General features: G+C 37.5%; 1 protein-coding gene across 2 annotated transcripts; it reads right to left on the reverse strand.

The window, feature by feature from the left end:
* Positions 1 to 2,892: 2,892 nt before the first annotated feature.
* LOC113081231 (KH domain-containing, RNA-binding, signal transduction-associated protein 1-like) lies at positions 2,893 to 12,123 on the reverse strand. Of its 2 annotated transcripts, XR_003282125.1 has the most exons (11): positions 11,857 to 12,123; positions 10,705 to 10,826; positions 10,498 to 10,614; positions 10,272 to 10,418; positions 9,861 to 10,000; positions 9,515 to 9,755; positions 6,731 to 6,804; positions 6,453 to 6,511; positions 6,098 to 6,272; positions 4,026 to 4,079; positions 2,893 to 2,910 (listed from the first exon to the last, which is right to left on the reverse strand). XR_003282125.1 is itself a non-coding variant. In XM_026253310.1 (9 exons), the coding sequence occupies exons 1-9, from the start codon at positions 11,984 to 11,986 to the stop codon at positions 6,163 to 6,165; spliced, it is 1,140 nt and encodes a 379-aa protein (XP_026109095.1). In that variant the 5' UTR covers positions 11,987 to 12,123; the 3' UTR covers positions 5,364 to 6,162. The 2 variants fall into 2 exon arrangements, 1 of the variants encoding a protein (XP_026109095.1); XM_026253310.1 differs by lacking the exons at positions 2,893 to 2,910; positions 4,026 to 4,079 and having other exon boundaries at positions 5,364 to 6,272.
* Between the last annotated feature and the right edge of the window lie 4,470 nt (positions 12,124 to 16,593).

Here is a 16,593-nt window from a genome sequence, read left to right on the forward strand (position 1 = left end):
GAATTCTGTATCCTTTTTTTTTTTTCAAACCATGATTTATGGACAGAGCTGAAATACACAATAAACTGTAGACTAATTTGATAATTATATGGAAGGAGTTCAGTCAGAAGTCAAAGCATTTTGTTCTTGCTTACACAATCTCATGTGAAAGTTTTTCTTTTCTTTCACACAACTGACACTTGCATTTCATGTATAAGTGAATATTTATTTTATCTTAACAGAAGTTATTTTATGGCAGCGTCTGTGCAGCCCACAACACTGGTAGTGCATTCTGAATAACAAAAACCATTCATTAAAGATATGCACAAACCATAAATGGCCCTGGAGCACAAAACCAGTCTTTAAGGGTTAGTTCACCCAAGAATGAAAATTTCTTCTACTCACCCTCGAAGCATCCTGTGGTCCAGGATCACATATATGTTTCAATAAACCACTGCAACATTTTTTTTCTTCAAGTCTCACAGTAGCTTGTTCTGTCTATGGTGACTAATGTCACTCAAAAATTTCAGTGCTCTCCCCGTAAGTCTATGTCTTTTGTGTCCTGTTATCGTAACAGTATGTCTGAGCCTCGTCTCAAGCATTTGGTGTATAGTGTATGTGTAGAGTTAAATTTAAACATTTTCCTTGCTCTTCCAAGCCTTTTAATGGGAGTAAGTGAGTATTTGTTGTCAACTCTTTCAGAAGACGTGAAATAAAAGTGCGTGCATTTGTTCTCTCTCCACCGCTCTTCAACTAACCATGCAGCTCTGACGAACTACAATTTTGTTCTTCTAAATTCCAACAGTTTTAACAGGACCCTCTTCAGTGCCTATGTGTATGAGGCAAGGTTCAAAAAGAAATGATTGATTCAGTCAGAACTTTGACTGGTCTGCAGAAAGCCTAGTCATAATCCATAGTATTTTCTTATGATTTGAATTCTTTTTTGAACCTTGCCTTATAAACAGAGACACTGTCATGTTAGAATAGAAAAGGGTCCTGTCCAAATGTTTGCAATAAAACAAGAAGCACAGAATTCCCTAAAATACATTTATAATATATGCTCTAACATTAAGATTTGTACTCATGGAAAGTATTCAAACCTGTTCCTAGAAGGGGGCGTCCTAGTACTTTTGTTCATATAATGTATAAATTAAATTTAGGAAAACTATATGTATCATTTAAAGAAACGACAACTATTTTCGTAAAACATAATGATATTTAAAAAACGCCGCTCTTTTAAAAAAGTTTTTAAAGGTGTCGGTCTACTCTTTGGCAACACAGAGATGAATGAAAATTACAAGCGAATCAGAGCTCAAATTAAAGGTCATTTTTTCATCGTCTGAGTGCTTCTTAAGAAAACATAGGAAATGTATCGTCGTTATACTCAATTGCCTTAAGGGAACTATACTTTTATTCACAGTTTTGCACAGCCTGGTAGCTAAACATCGTTCGCTTTTACTGTTGGGATTTAATTTAACATTGCTGATAAGGCAAATGCAATTTCCACAATGTGCTTCAGCGTGAAAAAAAGTGCGATTCTAAGAATGGTTAGAAGAAAAGTTACAAAACGTTAAACAAATCTTGGCTCTCAACCTGCACGCCCTCGGCAAGATCCAGAGCAGAAGAAAACACCTCAACATATTCACGAGACAAGAGAAAAGTACTCCTGATGGTGTTTGTTCTGGGAACCGTGTGAAAACTCCCTGGCTTCATCGATGGACCTCTGGCCGTCACTACTTAAACTGCACAACAGAACACGGGGGATCTTTTCTTCTATCACGAACTAGCTAAAAACTAAGTTATAACAATAAAAACCAAATAACTTGATCAAGTTACCGGTCCATTACTGTGTATAAAACAATACACAAACATGAAATACTGACCTGGTCGATTTTTTTGTTAGCCCATTGCTAAGAAAAACAGTCCATCCAGGCCTAGAAAACATTGAATTGGACTACAACAACAGCGAAAAACAAATAATCATAATACAATAACAATGAAGCTACTTACTTTCACCGCTTCGTTTCCTACTAGCAAGTTTGCTAACTTTGCACTCTGGTCTTCTAATGAACAACTTATGTTGAACTCCCAAGTGGTATGCAACTAAATTCCTATTTTAATAGGTAGATAAGCTGGTCGAAAGCTGTAAGCAAAAGCCAATGTTGCTCAAATAAAAACTTCTTGTTAGCCTTTTAAAACTAGAAACTATATATAGTACACCAAAAACACCCAGGTTGGGAACTTTAAAATTTTAAAATGTATTTCAATACAGATGACAAAAAAAAAGAAGAAAAAAAAAAAAAAAAAGTTAACGCATTTTATTAGATTACACAAGTTTTGTAACTTAGTTTTAATAGTTTAGAATATAAGGAATGTAACGCAAAACCTCCTCTAGAGAAATTACATATACCAGACTTAGGGTGCATGGGACAAACAAACACTGAAGAGCTTAAAACTTTAATTTCAAGCTTAGTATGCTCTTGACGAAACTTGATTTTTGACTGACTGATTGCAGCAATAAGTTGCCAATAGTTTTAAAGAATGATTAAGGCCAAGTAGACAAAAGTTAACCACAACATTGGGCAAAACAATTTCTAATTGCTCATATCCCACCCAAATTATCACAAACATTTTTTCTATAATTTTTTATTTTTTATAAATCCCTAAATTTAGATTACAACAGCCAAATAAACTCTTCACTTAAAGCATTCTTGTGCACACCTCTGCAATACCAATTAATTTGGAAACATTTAGTAGCACAAACTTCAAAACAGTATAAAATCTTTTATTGGATCCAAAAAAAGTGGATGTATAAAAAGTAAAGATAATTTAAAAAGACATAAAAAATAAATAAAAACATTCCTGTGTCACAAGTTATTGTATAAAAAGGCGCTCTCCTTTTCCTCTTCGGTACAAAAGGGCACCAAAAGCCTGCAACACAGAGAGAGAACTAAAGTTTTTAGAGATATAATAACAAGCATGCATGACCAAAATAATCCCAAAAATGCTAATGGAGGAAACTATGGAGCTACACAAACACCAGAATGCACTTTTCTAACCACCAAATAAATTAAACGCATATTAATATAAAAATACTGCCAAATGCATATCCATTGTCAGGGTTCCAATACTCTGGTCCAATAACCTCGGACTGTTCCATGATTCTCTCAGTAATGTGGATACATAAGAAATGACAATTCTCAATAGAAAAATGGATCTCTGCCCAGTGTCATGTGGTAGCTGTACTATAGAGAGTGTTGCCAAGGTAAAAATGTGTATTTTACCAAGAAAACTACTTCATATAATGATCGTACAACAGGATTCAGATCACTGTTCAGTATCATGGTTATCAAATATGTGAAACATGCGGAATGGGGGAGGGGTCCGGTGCAAATCCAGATTAATCCTCATTGTTGTGTTAATCATTTTGATCAAAGGGATCTTTTTGCCACAATGCTAGTTAAATTTCACGTCACTGGACTAAACATGCTTACTTCCAAAACAAAACTTCCCATGCCAAAAAATTTTTTATTATCTTTTTTTGGGATATTTTCCCCACCTGGTAACACTTGTGGTGATTGGCCTACAAAATACAAAAAGAAAAAAAAAAAAAAATCCTCCTAAATTCCTCATCCCATATCATTATCAAACAATGGATTCATTCCTGACTGATCTTAGCCCTTATTCATCCAAGCTGCACCTCACCTTTTTAAATGAACTGCCAAAATTAGCCACAAAATAATGCATTTTTTTCAAAAACTGAAGTGCATAGGCTCAGATTAATGAACCTTATGACCAGTCAGCTCCAAAAAGAAATGCAAAACCTGTGCTAACTGAAGCCAAGATTAGGTGAGAATATAGCAGAGATCAAGCCATTTGACTAAACTATGAAGCTCATTCACAGATCCAGTTAACTGAAGATGTTATATAGATTTCTTATTCATGTACAATTTACCAAGGATACTTTTCAAAATTTGCTTGTTTAAAATATTGCATGCTTGCAAGTTCATTAATTATGTATATACACACACACACACACAATTCACCTGTAGCAGCTGCCTGGTAAAGCCAGCCTGGAAAGAACCTCTCAGCAGCGGTCACTGAGCAACACAAAAGACGCATTAGTACACAAGACCTCACAAATCAACAACTCGCTTTCACACAAGGCCAACTCTACACATAACTCATTACATAATTGTTAGATTTGAGGATTTTCTTTTCTATTTTGTACCGCTACAAGAACTACAAATTACAAGTGTAATTGACCAAAAACTACAATCTAATTTGGTTTGAAAAAAAAAAAAATTTTTTTAGGATGCATTTGCCAGGTTTAGGAATATTGACTTTTTAATTTGCAATGATTGTGTGAAATTGAATAATTGAACATTTGTGCTGAGAAAGAAATTTAGGGTTGATATTACCTTTTTTTGAAGCTTGCATTACACTTTACGCCTTTTCCAATTTTGATGTTTAAGTCAGCGAATGCAACATTTGAATCATCTTGGTCAAACTTTCTTCCTGAGCTACAAAAGCCTTTGTGCTTAATTTGGTTGAACAATACATATTCCGTTTCTTTTGCACGAAAATTACCAGAGCACCAAACATCTAGATTGTTTTGTGCATGTATACTTTACCTTTTAAAAAGGGGAATCTATCTGCGCTTTTAGAGGTGACTCTGCAGGTCTTACCTCAAGATCCTTTCAATAGAAGACATATGTAGAGTCTCTGCGACATCAGAGGGGATTTAGTGACCCTGATGCAAGGTTTGCAACAGGGTTATTGCTTTTAAAACAGGTATAAACACATTAAAGAAATTCCAAGATCTTCTTCGTATTGTGTATAAATCATTGTTAATGTTGAATAGTTTGACTACTATTTGTTAAAGGGGTCATATTAAACCAACTTGTTTTTTTTGCACCAAAAACAGGCACATTTAGTTCAAATTAAATTGATTTTTTTTTTTTTTTACTTAATTTGAGTTCTAGACATTAAAGCATGTTTTCATAGTATGACCACTAACACATTTAAAAGCGGAACGAACAGCTGATTTTAAAGATATGGCCCCTTTAAAATTATGAAACAAAATATTGAGATTAGCTTGTTGGGGGGAACCAAAGTAATATTTTGGAAATAAGTCTTTAATAATATTGAGGTCAATTGTTCCTGTACAAGACATAATAACATGCACATTTTTCACGATCTACTTGATAAATAATTGCTATTTATCAACGGTTTATACACAATATATTTTGAACAGCATTGAATCTTAATGTTGTGATGTTATATAATCCATGCAGAATTTTACATTTTGCAACATTTGGACAGTTTTGTGAGATGAATTATCACTTTAATAAGTCAAATACAAAAGTTTTGAAGGCTGTAAAAAAAAAAAAAACTATGCTTTATTGACAAACTGACAGGGAGACATTTTGGACATATTTAGTTCCCTAGTTAGGAAATGCACACAATTTTGCTAATATTTCAGAAACTGCAAATCGATAAACACCAAAGAACAAGTTTCTAATAATGGAGTATTGTACGAACAAAGATTTGAGAGTTGTACTTTTTGCCAGACTACAAGTAAATTACAACCTTTGCGATATTTGTTTTTCTCATTTAACAAAACGAATCAGTAGATGCGAAGTTTACGAAACTTTAACAATAAAAACCCTTAAACCAAATGGAATTTGTTCTTTGAAAAAAGTAACATGTTGGTTTGTACAGGAACTAATATTTTTGTGCATTCCTTGAGAGCTTTTGTTATGCTTTACAAAAGCACGTTTGGAATAAGTCTAAGTGACATTAACAATCAGTTTTCTTTTCTTTTTTTTTTTTAAGCAATCATTTTACAAATGGCCATCAGCTAATTATCTAGCATTCAGGTATCAGCTTTTTCAGAAGAAACACTTAAGCATTAAAATGAAATGAACAAAAACAGCAAAGCTTAAAAAGAAAAAAGAAAGAAAAAAATGCAGAAGAGAACAAGCACAGCATATAAATCGCAAATCTAAAATGCGTCATGTCGAACTTATGGTCATCATCCTACTTCGAGTGGATTCAGAATATTAAAAAGGAGTCTTAACCAAAAAAGGAATACAAAAATAACAACTAGAATTACTTTAGGTGGTTACAAGAGGTTACGAGGGGAGGAAGTTGCCAGGCAAACGTAGTGAAGGACAACTCTCAGAATCTGCCGTATGGATGCTCCCGAAACGATTTGCCCTGTCGGGAAGTCTGAGCCTTTCCACCGGCACCAGCGCTGCCCCAAGCGCCGCCCTCCCAGTCATCTTCAGCTAGGAAACACACAACACACACCCTTAACATGCAGTTTAGTGCATCTTACACAGTGTAGTTTAAGCATGATAAAGGTTTTACATTAGAATCTGTAGAATAATCTGGCTGTATTGGCTGAAAGATGTGCCAAGAAATATGCAAATTTCACTCAATGCATGCAGAAAGGAGTAATGTCTTACTGTAAGACTCGTAAGTTTCTTGTGCCTCTCCGTGACCGTAATCATAATACTCTGTGTCTCTGTGGAGAAGAGAAAAAATATTTTAAAGAGCAGCTTTGTAAAGAAAAAAAAAAAATCTAGATATTGAACGAAGGCAAGACTTTGGATGAGAAGAAAATTACATGGCTTTTGAGAAACTGTGCTCAAATGTTGTTGCAACTTGGAAGTGCAGGAAGAAATTCATAAGTTAACTGGAATCACTACAAATTTAGAGGAATAAAGCAAGAAACAGCACTCACTGCTGTGGAGCAGGCTGACTGTAGTAGCTCTCGTACCCTTCATAGGAAGGCTCTGCATATGGTTCTTCATATGCCTGAGAAAACAGAACACATCAAGATGTTTCACAAGCTTAAAAAAAAAAACCCTCTACAGAAGTTTGATTTTCTCAATGGCAATAAGAAACATCCGTTTATACAAAGTGGTAGAGACTAGGGTTGTGTAATAAAAAAAAAAATCTATTGCGATTTTTGATAAATTGCGATTTTGATTTTAATTATGATTTTGCATGATTTACAGTCTTAAATGCATTCAATATGATTTGGAAACTTTCCAGAAGAAAAATTTGAGTTTCATCAAAATGTTTAGCATATTGCTAGAACAGACATTGTCAAAATTAACCAAGTAAAGCTGTGTCAAAATGTCTAGACATAGCAAAAAATAAATCACGTGTCCAGGGATTTTTTTCTTTCTTGCCATGCATTGGTCGTTGATCTCACTGTAGCGGTGCCTCATGTGTTGAAACAGATTTGTTAGACATTATACAGGTTCACACGTACTGCGTCTGAAGTGTGTATACAGTATGTGCATGCGGTGCAGAAGCGAGTTATTGTAACACGAAAGCACATTAAAATAATGCCCGAGCACGAATCTCTTTGCTCGCACAAAGATTTCCTTTGTTCGGTCACAAAACCAGACACGTGTGCTTGGATACACGCTGCTCTCGCCCGGAGAGAATTACACGCACTTAAAATGTCTCATCTCGCTCAAACGGTGTCCTGTGCGCACTCTATGCTCATGTGCTGGATATAAATTATTTTAGCACTTTTCTATTTCTAACCTTCTTTGTTCACATCTTTCACCACGTGCAGTCTGAACGCTCATATCCGTTAACATGGGTTCGGAAAAAACTACGCACCACAGACTGAGTGTGTGAACCTGGAGTTACGTAGGCACATGCCCAGTCTGTTCTGGATTCTGATTGGATCAGATAGAATACAGCGCGAGGTCGGGCCTCAGAAAATCGTGCTATAAGGCGATTCAGAAAATCGTGCATGCTCAAATCGTGATTTTTTTTTAATGATTTCTATTAATTGCACAGCCCTAGTATAGACTAATGCTAAATGCAGAGCAAAAAAAGCCATACAGAGCTACCAGCGTGGTCTGATTCTTAAACATATGGTTCTTTCAAATGGGCCCCATTGTTCTTTTACAAAGTCTTGCTTGTTTTTTGCATCCAAAACAGGCAGACATTTAGTTCAACTTAAAGTGAAAGCTTTTTTTTTTTACTTCGGGTCCTAGACGTTAAAGCATGTTCTCATAGTATGACTATTAACACTCAAAAGCTGAATAAACAGCTGATTTTAGAAGATATGAACCCTTTAAAGTAAAAAACAAAAACAAAAAAAAACTGAGATTGTTGGGAAAACCAATGTAACATTTTGAAAATATTTGTCTTTAATTATACTGAGGTCAATTGTTCCTGTACAAGACAAGCTATGCACATTTTTCATGATCTACATAATAATTGCAGACTATATCAATGGTTTATACACAATAGATTTTGAACAGCATTGAGTAAAGCACATTTTCTGTCTTAATATTGTGATGTTATAAGATCCATGCAAATGCGATTTTAATTAACTGCACAGCCCTAGTAGATTTATGCTAAATTTCAAAGCAAAAAAAATAAAAATAGGAGGCATACAGAGCCCTCAGCATGGTCTGATTCACTAACACGTTTCTTTCAAATGGGCCCTTTTATGCTCTGACAAAGTCTTGCTTGTTCTTTTTTTTTGGTGTACTAGAACAGGCTTTCACGGTAGGTTGTGTGAGTCCCCGCTCTGGCAATGACAGCTCCAAGTTCCTGTATCAAATGAATGCCTGCCTTCTGAAAGACAAAGTGTGCTGAGAGTGACAGCACTCCGGGCCTGGTCCGGAAAGGTTATTTCTCTCACCATAGTCGCCTGCTGTGAGTTTGTATAAATACTGCAACAAAATCTAATCGATTTGAGTGATTTAAACCTGGATGATTGTAACTACTCGAAGCTCGTCTGCCTTGGGAAAGCTAGCATCTCTCTGACATACAGCTGTGATAACACTCACTGCCTTCTCTAGTGCAGCTCAACCTGGTCTCATCCCATTCGGCAAATCTGTGATATCACAAATCCCAGAAAATCCATTGTACTCCAAACAAATCGCTTGTTGTAGTTTGAGAAGTTTTGTTAAATAAAATCTCCGTCTGAAGTGGACTTTGAGCTTTGTAACTTTTCAGATCTTTAAGCTCAAACAGCAACATTAGACTAACTAAAGTTGAAAGTGAAGAAGCATAATACCCTTTTAAATGACTTGAATTCAAGTTTAACAAAACACTGTCTGATTCCAACAGACGGGCTGCTTAATTCAGTTTAAATGAGTTTTTGTAATCAAATAAAAAGGAAATAGTCACAAACCAGTAATGAAGCAAAATGTAAATTTAATTAAGAGTTTTGTAGCACATGACCATAGAGAAGTTCGGAGTGGTTTCAATATCTTTCCTTTTTGTAATTTAAAGTCTCAAGTTCACTAAAGCTAAAAGCTTGATTAAAAATACAGTTAGGTACATTGTGAGATACTAATTCGAAGTTACCATTTCAAAATGCAGTTTATACCTCTAATGTGAGGCTGAATGTGATGTGCGTTTTATGAAAATTATGTTTTTCAAGGTTGTTTGATGAACAAAAGGTTAAAAGAACAGAATTTGAAAGAAAAAAAAAAACCTTCTGATCAAACTCAAGTTAACAGTGGTGTCGTGGATATTGACTTACATATTCGCCATAGGTTTCAGGTTTGGCTGGATGCTGTTGGTGGGAGAGAGCGGTGGCTGGTGTCATCCTCTGAGCAGAGGCTGGTGGTCTTGAGCGGGTGGCTCCTGTGCCTCCTCTGGCTGGTGTTTGGGACGGAGGACCACCTCTTCCTGCGGGGGCTCCCCTCGCTGCAGCTCCACGTCCTGGGCCTCCTCTAGGTGCTCCTCCACGGGGTGCTCCACGAGGCGGCATGCCACGACCCCTTTGACCAAAATATGATTTACTACATATGTACTTACTACGTGAGAGAATCTTATGAGATGCCCGGTATGTAACAGAGGATATATAATTGATACAGTTCTCTCACCTAGGTCCCATTGGGGGTGGTGGGCCTCCACGACCTCGGCCATGAGGGAGACCTCTGCCAGGGCCATGCATATCCTGAGAGCCGTTCAGAAACCCTGGATCCATGAATGCATCCGGGTGCATCTCATCGAGCCCTTCCACCTGACACGCAAGAAAAAAAGGATAAAGCAGGCCAATCAGTTAACAATTATTAAATGGGTTACTTGTTATTTCAAATGGATTTAAACAGCAGATTACAGCACAAGTGAAAGTCCATTAAAATAATTAAATGTAAAGAAATGTGGGTGTTGCAACAAAGTTAAATTAGGTTTTTTGTAATAACCATTCATAACACTATACTTAGCATTTCTAATTCAAATGAAACAAGTGATAAATGAAAAATAGTAATGAGTTTGTTTGCATGCAAACTTACAGGCATTAGGAACTTCTTGACCTCATCCATGGCATGAGCCATACGCAGGTAACAATCAGGAATTGGTGCAAAAACCTCGATGTGCACATGCAGCTCCATGGCCAGGTGTGCATACTTCTGATCTCCACCCTTCCTCAACTCCTCTTCCTGCAGGTTTCACAATTTAATCTTTATTAACCAGGCCATTTAACAGTAAATGCATTAATGCTGCAGTCCGGTTCATTACCTTGTTCTTATCTCTCATGGATCCTTTGCCCAGCACGGAGATCTTCGCGCCGGTGTCCTCCTGCAGGCGTTTGATGGTGCTACCCTGTGGCCCCAGAATCTTTCCCACAAAATTGAACTATGGGGAGAACATTGAGAAATTGGGTGTTAACCAACAACAGATCCTTGCAATGTACAGATAAAACCCAAACAGAGTGTAAAGACTTACTCGAGGGTATTGCTTGACAGGAATGAGCACTCTCTCTTTCACCCTAACGTTCTTGGCGGTGAACAGATCCAGATACGTCTCGGACTCTTTTTTGGGCTCACCTTTCTGGACCCTTTCAATCTCTGCAAAAGAAAACAAGATCAGCTCAGAGCAAAAGTTTAATTAAATGTTGCTTCAAAGCAATTTGAAAACCCGCAACAATTCCAAACATAATAAAAAAAAAAAAAAAAAACTAAAATTGGTCAACTTTTACTTTGTCATAAGCACTGATTTAATGTCTAAAATTATGGTTTTAAAATGCAGAGCACTTTCTGGTTGAAACCATAACATTTTTTATGCAATGCATCAAAGCCAAACTTGACTTTAACAAGAAACTCTCCTCTGCTTCAACAAAAAGAACACAAAAAGGTTGTGGGAAAACCAAGATATTCAATGAAAAAAAAGATTACTTGCGCTTTCTGGAATCAATGGAATGCCCTAACTATTATAAATTACAAAATACATTTTGCATTTAAAAAAAAGATACTAAATAGCGTATATTTTATTGATTTTCGGCACATAATTGGTTAAATTATAACCCATGTGTCTCTTGTACTGTCTGCAATCCTAGGATTCTCTTCCCTCCCAGCTTGAAGCAATGCATCATGGGATTATCCTTCTCCACAAAGGAAACGCAAACGATGCTGGCCAAAGTGATCTACATACACGCAACTATCGTGGAAGGAAAAATCCTCACGTGCAATTTATTATGTATAATGGGTCTGAATGCATCTGAAGACGCCATGTTATTCTCCATCAAAGTCGCATGCACATTTCACACATTTGCATGTGTGCAAGCTCAGAACCTAAAGGCGAAACACAAAAAACCTTTTTTAAAGTCATCGGTGTAAAGATACTTTTCACATATTCGAAATTAGACATTGCAAACCATCACAAAATGACAGCGGAGCATAAAACAAGTCACGAACAAGGGAAACGCAACAAGGCCCAAATCCACTGCACGCGGCCTGCACCGTGCATTTGACCGATGCACGCGTTGAATATGAACTAACAAGCGGTCAAAGACCTGACTTCAATATCTAATAAGAGTTATAGAAGCTACAGACACGAGTTCTGCGTGAATGGTTGAATAATAAAGGAAGAAGCACTGACCTGCAGAGAGCAGCTTCATGGCGTGCGTGAACGAGGAGTCCAGGCTGTCTTTCTCCGCCAATAACTCCGGCAGATATTTACTGTCTCCGGCGCTGTTCTTACGCTTAGCGTTGCTGTTATTAGCATCCATGTCGCTCACGGCTCAAGGGACTTCGGCGGAGAACTCAAACAGCAGGTGAAGGGGTGTGGAGATGGAAACGCGTGCACAGGCTTTTCTACTCGTCCTAACAAGGGAAACGGCGGCTAATGGCGCACTGGTGGAAATGACCTCACACAGGCTCACACATGGCGAAACGGAAGTTGGTTTCTGTATTAAAAGAACTGGGGGGAGGGGAGCCGACTGTGATTGGTCTGTTCTGATCATCGCTGAGAAAAGTAACACATGTCAGGCGACATCGCTGTAGCTTAGGCCCACCGTGAAGGGGGAAAAAAATCACAAACTATTATGAGATAAATGTAAGAAACGATATAATATATACCGACTGGCTGATCAAGCACGTTATAAAGGTTACATTTGCAAAGCTGTAATTACTGTATACAGCATATTCACATTTATTGATGAATCTGAATACATAAGCTTTCCATTGATGTGTGGTTTGTTAGGATAGGACAGAGATACATCTATTTGAGAATCTGGAATCTGAGAGTACAAAAGAGAGAGAGAATCGCCTTTTAAATAAAATAAAAATCTTTTTGACCCATACAATGTTTTGTTAGCTATTGCTACAAAACAATATAGGCTACCCGTGCAACTTATGACTGGTGGTATGTGGTCCCAGGTCACAAATATTAAGTACAACTAGAAAATGTGAAAATAAATTGTTAAATAGAGTTTTATTCATCATGTGTTCCCATATTGTTTTTGTATTGTGTTTTTGTAAAATCTGTTTTGTTTAAATACTGATCTGTTTGCTATTTGTAGTGGATAATATTTGCTATGTTTTATAATGTGATCTTTGGGAGAATGGTAATAAAACAGTTAGTAGCCTATGTGGAACCACAACCATTAAAAAAATGTCATGCCTTTTTTTTTATTGACTCGCAATACAGATCAAATGATTTCATATCTAAGTGATTGTAATAATCACCCTTGTTCTTAAAATAACCTACATTTATAATCAGTTTAATTTTATGAAAACAATCCACAAAAGAGTAAGTGAAAATTTTTTTTTGATACACTTTGTAGCATTTAAGGCAACAAAGGGTAGAAGTGGTGGGACAATTTTTTTTCCACATATAACTGAAAACTGGAGACAAAAATAATATTGATTAGAGCATGTCGCCATGTTTCACAAAGGTAAGAGTGAGAATTGGAGCAGGAAATGGACAAAGAAGCATAAATGGGGCCGTTTACAACACATCTGGCACAGGAAAATAGATGAATGGGTGCTTGGGAACAAGAGTAGATTTCCAGGAGTCTGCTTTGTGTTGGTCTCCTAAATGCAGTAGTCAAAGGAAATGCTTCATAAAAGCAGAGTTTTGCAGTTAACATCATGAACATCATGATGCCTCCCATTTAAGACCAGATCAAAATTTCACAAAAAAAAAAAAGACTTCAGCAGCTAGACCTTTAATGTCAAGAATGAAAGTTTTCCACACATGGAGGTAGATGTAGTAGAACTAAAAGAATCCATCATTTCCTACCTAACAATTGTTATGGAAATAGTGTTTTTTTTTTTTAAGTGAATTTAAGATCTGGAGAAACCAGGCTCGAGGTATTTCATCCATTCTGTCACTGATTGGGGTTTGGTTCCTTGCCACTGCTGACTTTGGCTTGTTTAGTTGGATGTCTGAACTGCACAGACACATGGAAGAGATTTAAACTGGATGACAACATATGGAGTCAATTAAATTACTTTAGCTTGAATGAAGAGTCTTTGTCTTCTTGCATTGACAAACTATTTTCATGTTGACACTGTATAGCTGCTCTGACACAATCGGTATTGTATAAAAGCACATTTTTACATTTTTTTTTTCTCTTGTGGGAAAAAATACAAATTTGGCCTGCAGTTCCCAGAAGCCTATGTAGATCACAGATCCATTGCCACCAATGGTCTCTACAAATCAACTTCTCATGATACTTTAGAGCAGTGGTTCTCAAACTGGTCCTGGAATACACCCAGCCCTACACATTTTGTAGGTCTCCCTCAATTAAAAAAAAAAAAAAAAAAAAAATCACACCTGATTCAGGTCTCTCAGTGGAGACTGCAAGACCTGAAGTGGATGTGTCAGATATAGGGAGACCTACAAAACTTGCAATGCAGGGGTACTTCTTGGAGAGGTTTGAGAAGCTCTGCTTTAAAGAAACGACCCTGTTCGGTTTCACCAAAACTGGAGGTTGACTTACCCTATATGCCACAGTATCACATAAAACATGGAAAGTGGAGTTGTTCACAATCTACTAAATGCCTCCTGTCCTCCGAATGATTGGATTTTGTGGTCTGATACTTTGAAATGTTTCTTGTTACACACCTCCCCAGTCTAGGGATGGGAAAGGGTTAAAGACACACCCACCCTTTAGGAGGGGTGAAGGCCAACAAACAGAACATACTAACACCCAAAAGCAATCCACACAACTTTCCTGAAATAGGAGAAAGTGTAATGAAACTAAATGGCAACCACCTCACTACAGCTTACCACACAAACAAAAAACACACAAAAATAAGTATTGGTCTTAACACAATGAAAATAAATCATATTTGGGTTAAATGAATCATCCCAGAAGAGGATGAAAGCGCTAACCATACTTTTACCACCAAGTCAACTGCACCCACAGCAGAAGAGACTCTTACTCCGAACCTCCACAAACCAGACATCTCAGATCTGACTTTTATTGCCAAACATTCTAGTGGGCCACCTCTAGAGGGCCAATCATCAGCTGAATCATTAAAGAGGGGGTGAAATGCTATTTCATGCATACTGAGTTTTTACACTGTTAGAGAGTTGGATTCCCATGCTAAACATGGACAAAGTTTCAAAAATTAAGTTGTACGTTTGAAGGAGTATTTCTGTTCCAAAAATACCTCTTCCAGTTTGTCACAAGTTTCGGAAAGTTTTTTTCGAGTATGGCTCTGTGTGACGTTAGATGGAGCGGAATTTCCTTATATGGGTCCTGAGGCACTTCTGCCGGAAGAGCGCGCGCTCCCGTATAGCAGAGCACTGAGAGCACAACAGACTTCACTGATCAGAGCGAGAGCGTCGCGAAATGTCACAAAAGGAGTGTGTTTTTGGTTGCCAGGGCAAGACAACCCTGCACAGATTACCAAAAAAAAAAACAGCATTAAGGGACCAGTGGATGGAGTTTATTTTTACAGAGCATCAACGGAGTTGTGCAAGTGTTTGTGTTTGTTCCCTGCATTTCAAAGATGCTTGTTTTACAAACAAGTTCCAGTTTGACGCCAGATTTGCACATCGTTTATTTCTTAAGGATAATGCAGTCCCAACGAAAAAGGGTCACGATCGTGTGTTGGAACCGCAGGCGGTGAGTAAAACTGCTTCAAATATCTCTGTGTTGTTAACTTAGCTATCGGCGCTTAAGCACATCAAGTAAACAACATGCGATGTTGTCATCAAACTGCACTTTCCACATGTTCAGCTTAAAAAATAAAAATAAAAATAAAAAGACGACAAAGTGGAACTTAGTCATTTTCCAAAACCGCTAAGCAAATATATACAGTTACAGTACATACCACATAGAGACGTCGTTGCTGATGCTGCTCTTGTTAAATTTCAGCCTCTGGATCTGATTCTGGATCATAAATATACGCTGAATCTGACTGTTAGCAATGGTTTGTTTTGGTTGGTTTTGTCCTCACGGTGTCACAGCTTCCAGACGCACTCAACCCAAAGCCTACTGGCGCTCGTGATTCTTTAGCTCCGCCCACACGTCACGCCTCCAGCCGGTCGTGTTTTTCCGGGAAAAATCGGTACAGACTATCTTTCTCTTATGAATATAATAAAACTAAAGACTTTTTGGAGTTATGAAGCATGCAGTACTACTCTATAGGTACTCAAGATTAACAGGATATTGAGTGAAAACGAGCATTTCACCCCCCCTTTAACTTCCTGAACTCCATCTGTTAGTCCTTAAAGGGTTAGTTCAGCCAAAAGGAAAATTATGTCATTAATAGCTCACCCTTATGTCGTTCCAAACCTGTGAGACCTCTGTTTATCTTCAGAACACAGTTTAAGATTTTTTTGATTTAGTCCGAGAGCCTTCTGTCCCTCCATTGAAAGTGTGTGTACGGTATACTGTCCATGTCCAGAAAGGTAAGAAAAACATCTTCAAAGTAGTCCATGTGAAATCAGAGGGTCCGTTAGAATTTGTTGAAGCATCGAAAATAAATTTTGGTCCAAAAATAACTCTTCCGGATCTGTTGTGAGCGTGTTCACTGCAGTGTAGTAATATCCGGTTTGCGAACAATTCATTCGATGTAACCGAATCTTCTTGAACCAGTTCACCGAATCGAACTGAATCGTTTGAAACGGTTTGCATCCTCCAGTAAGCATTGATCTTATGTTCATGCATGTTCTGAAAGAAAGGGCCTGATCTTCTTGATGTTGAATAAAACAAATCTGCAGGACTAGACAGTTTTGTGGGAAGTCGTGGCCTAATGGTTAGAGAGTCGGACTGGCAATTGAAAGGTTGTGAGTTCGAGTCTCAGGCAGGCAGGAATTGTAGGTGGGGGGAGTGTATGTACAGTGCTCTCTCCACCCTTAATACCATGACTTAGGTGC

Source organism: Carassius auratus, unplaced genomic scaffold, assembly GCF_003368295.1.
Source record: "Carassius auratus strain Wakin unplaced genomic scaffold, ASM336829v1 scaf_tig00033446, whole genome shotgun sequence".
Lineage (NCBI taxonomy): Eukaryota > Metazoa > Chordata > Actinopteri > Cypriniformes > Cyprinidae > Carassius > Carassius auratus.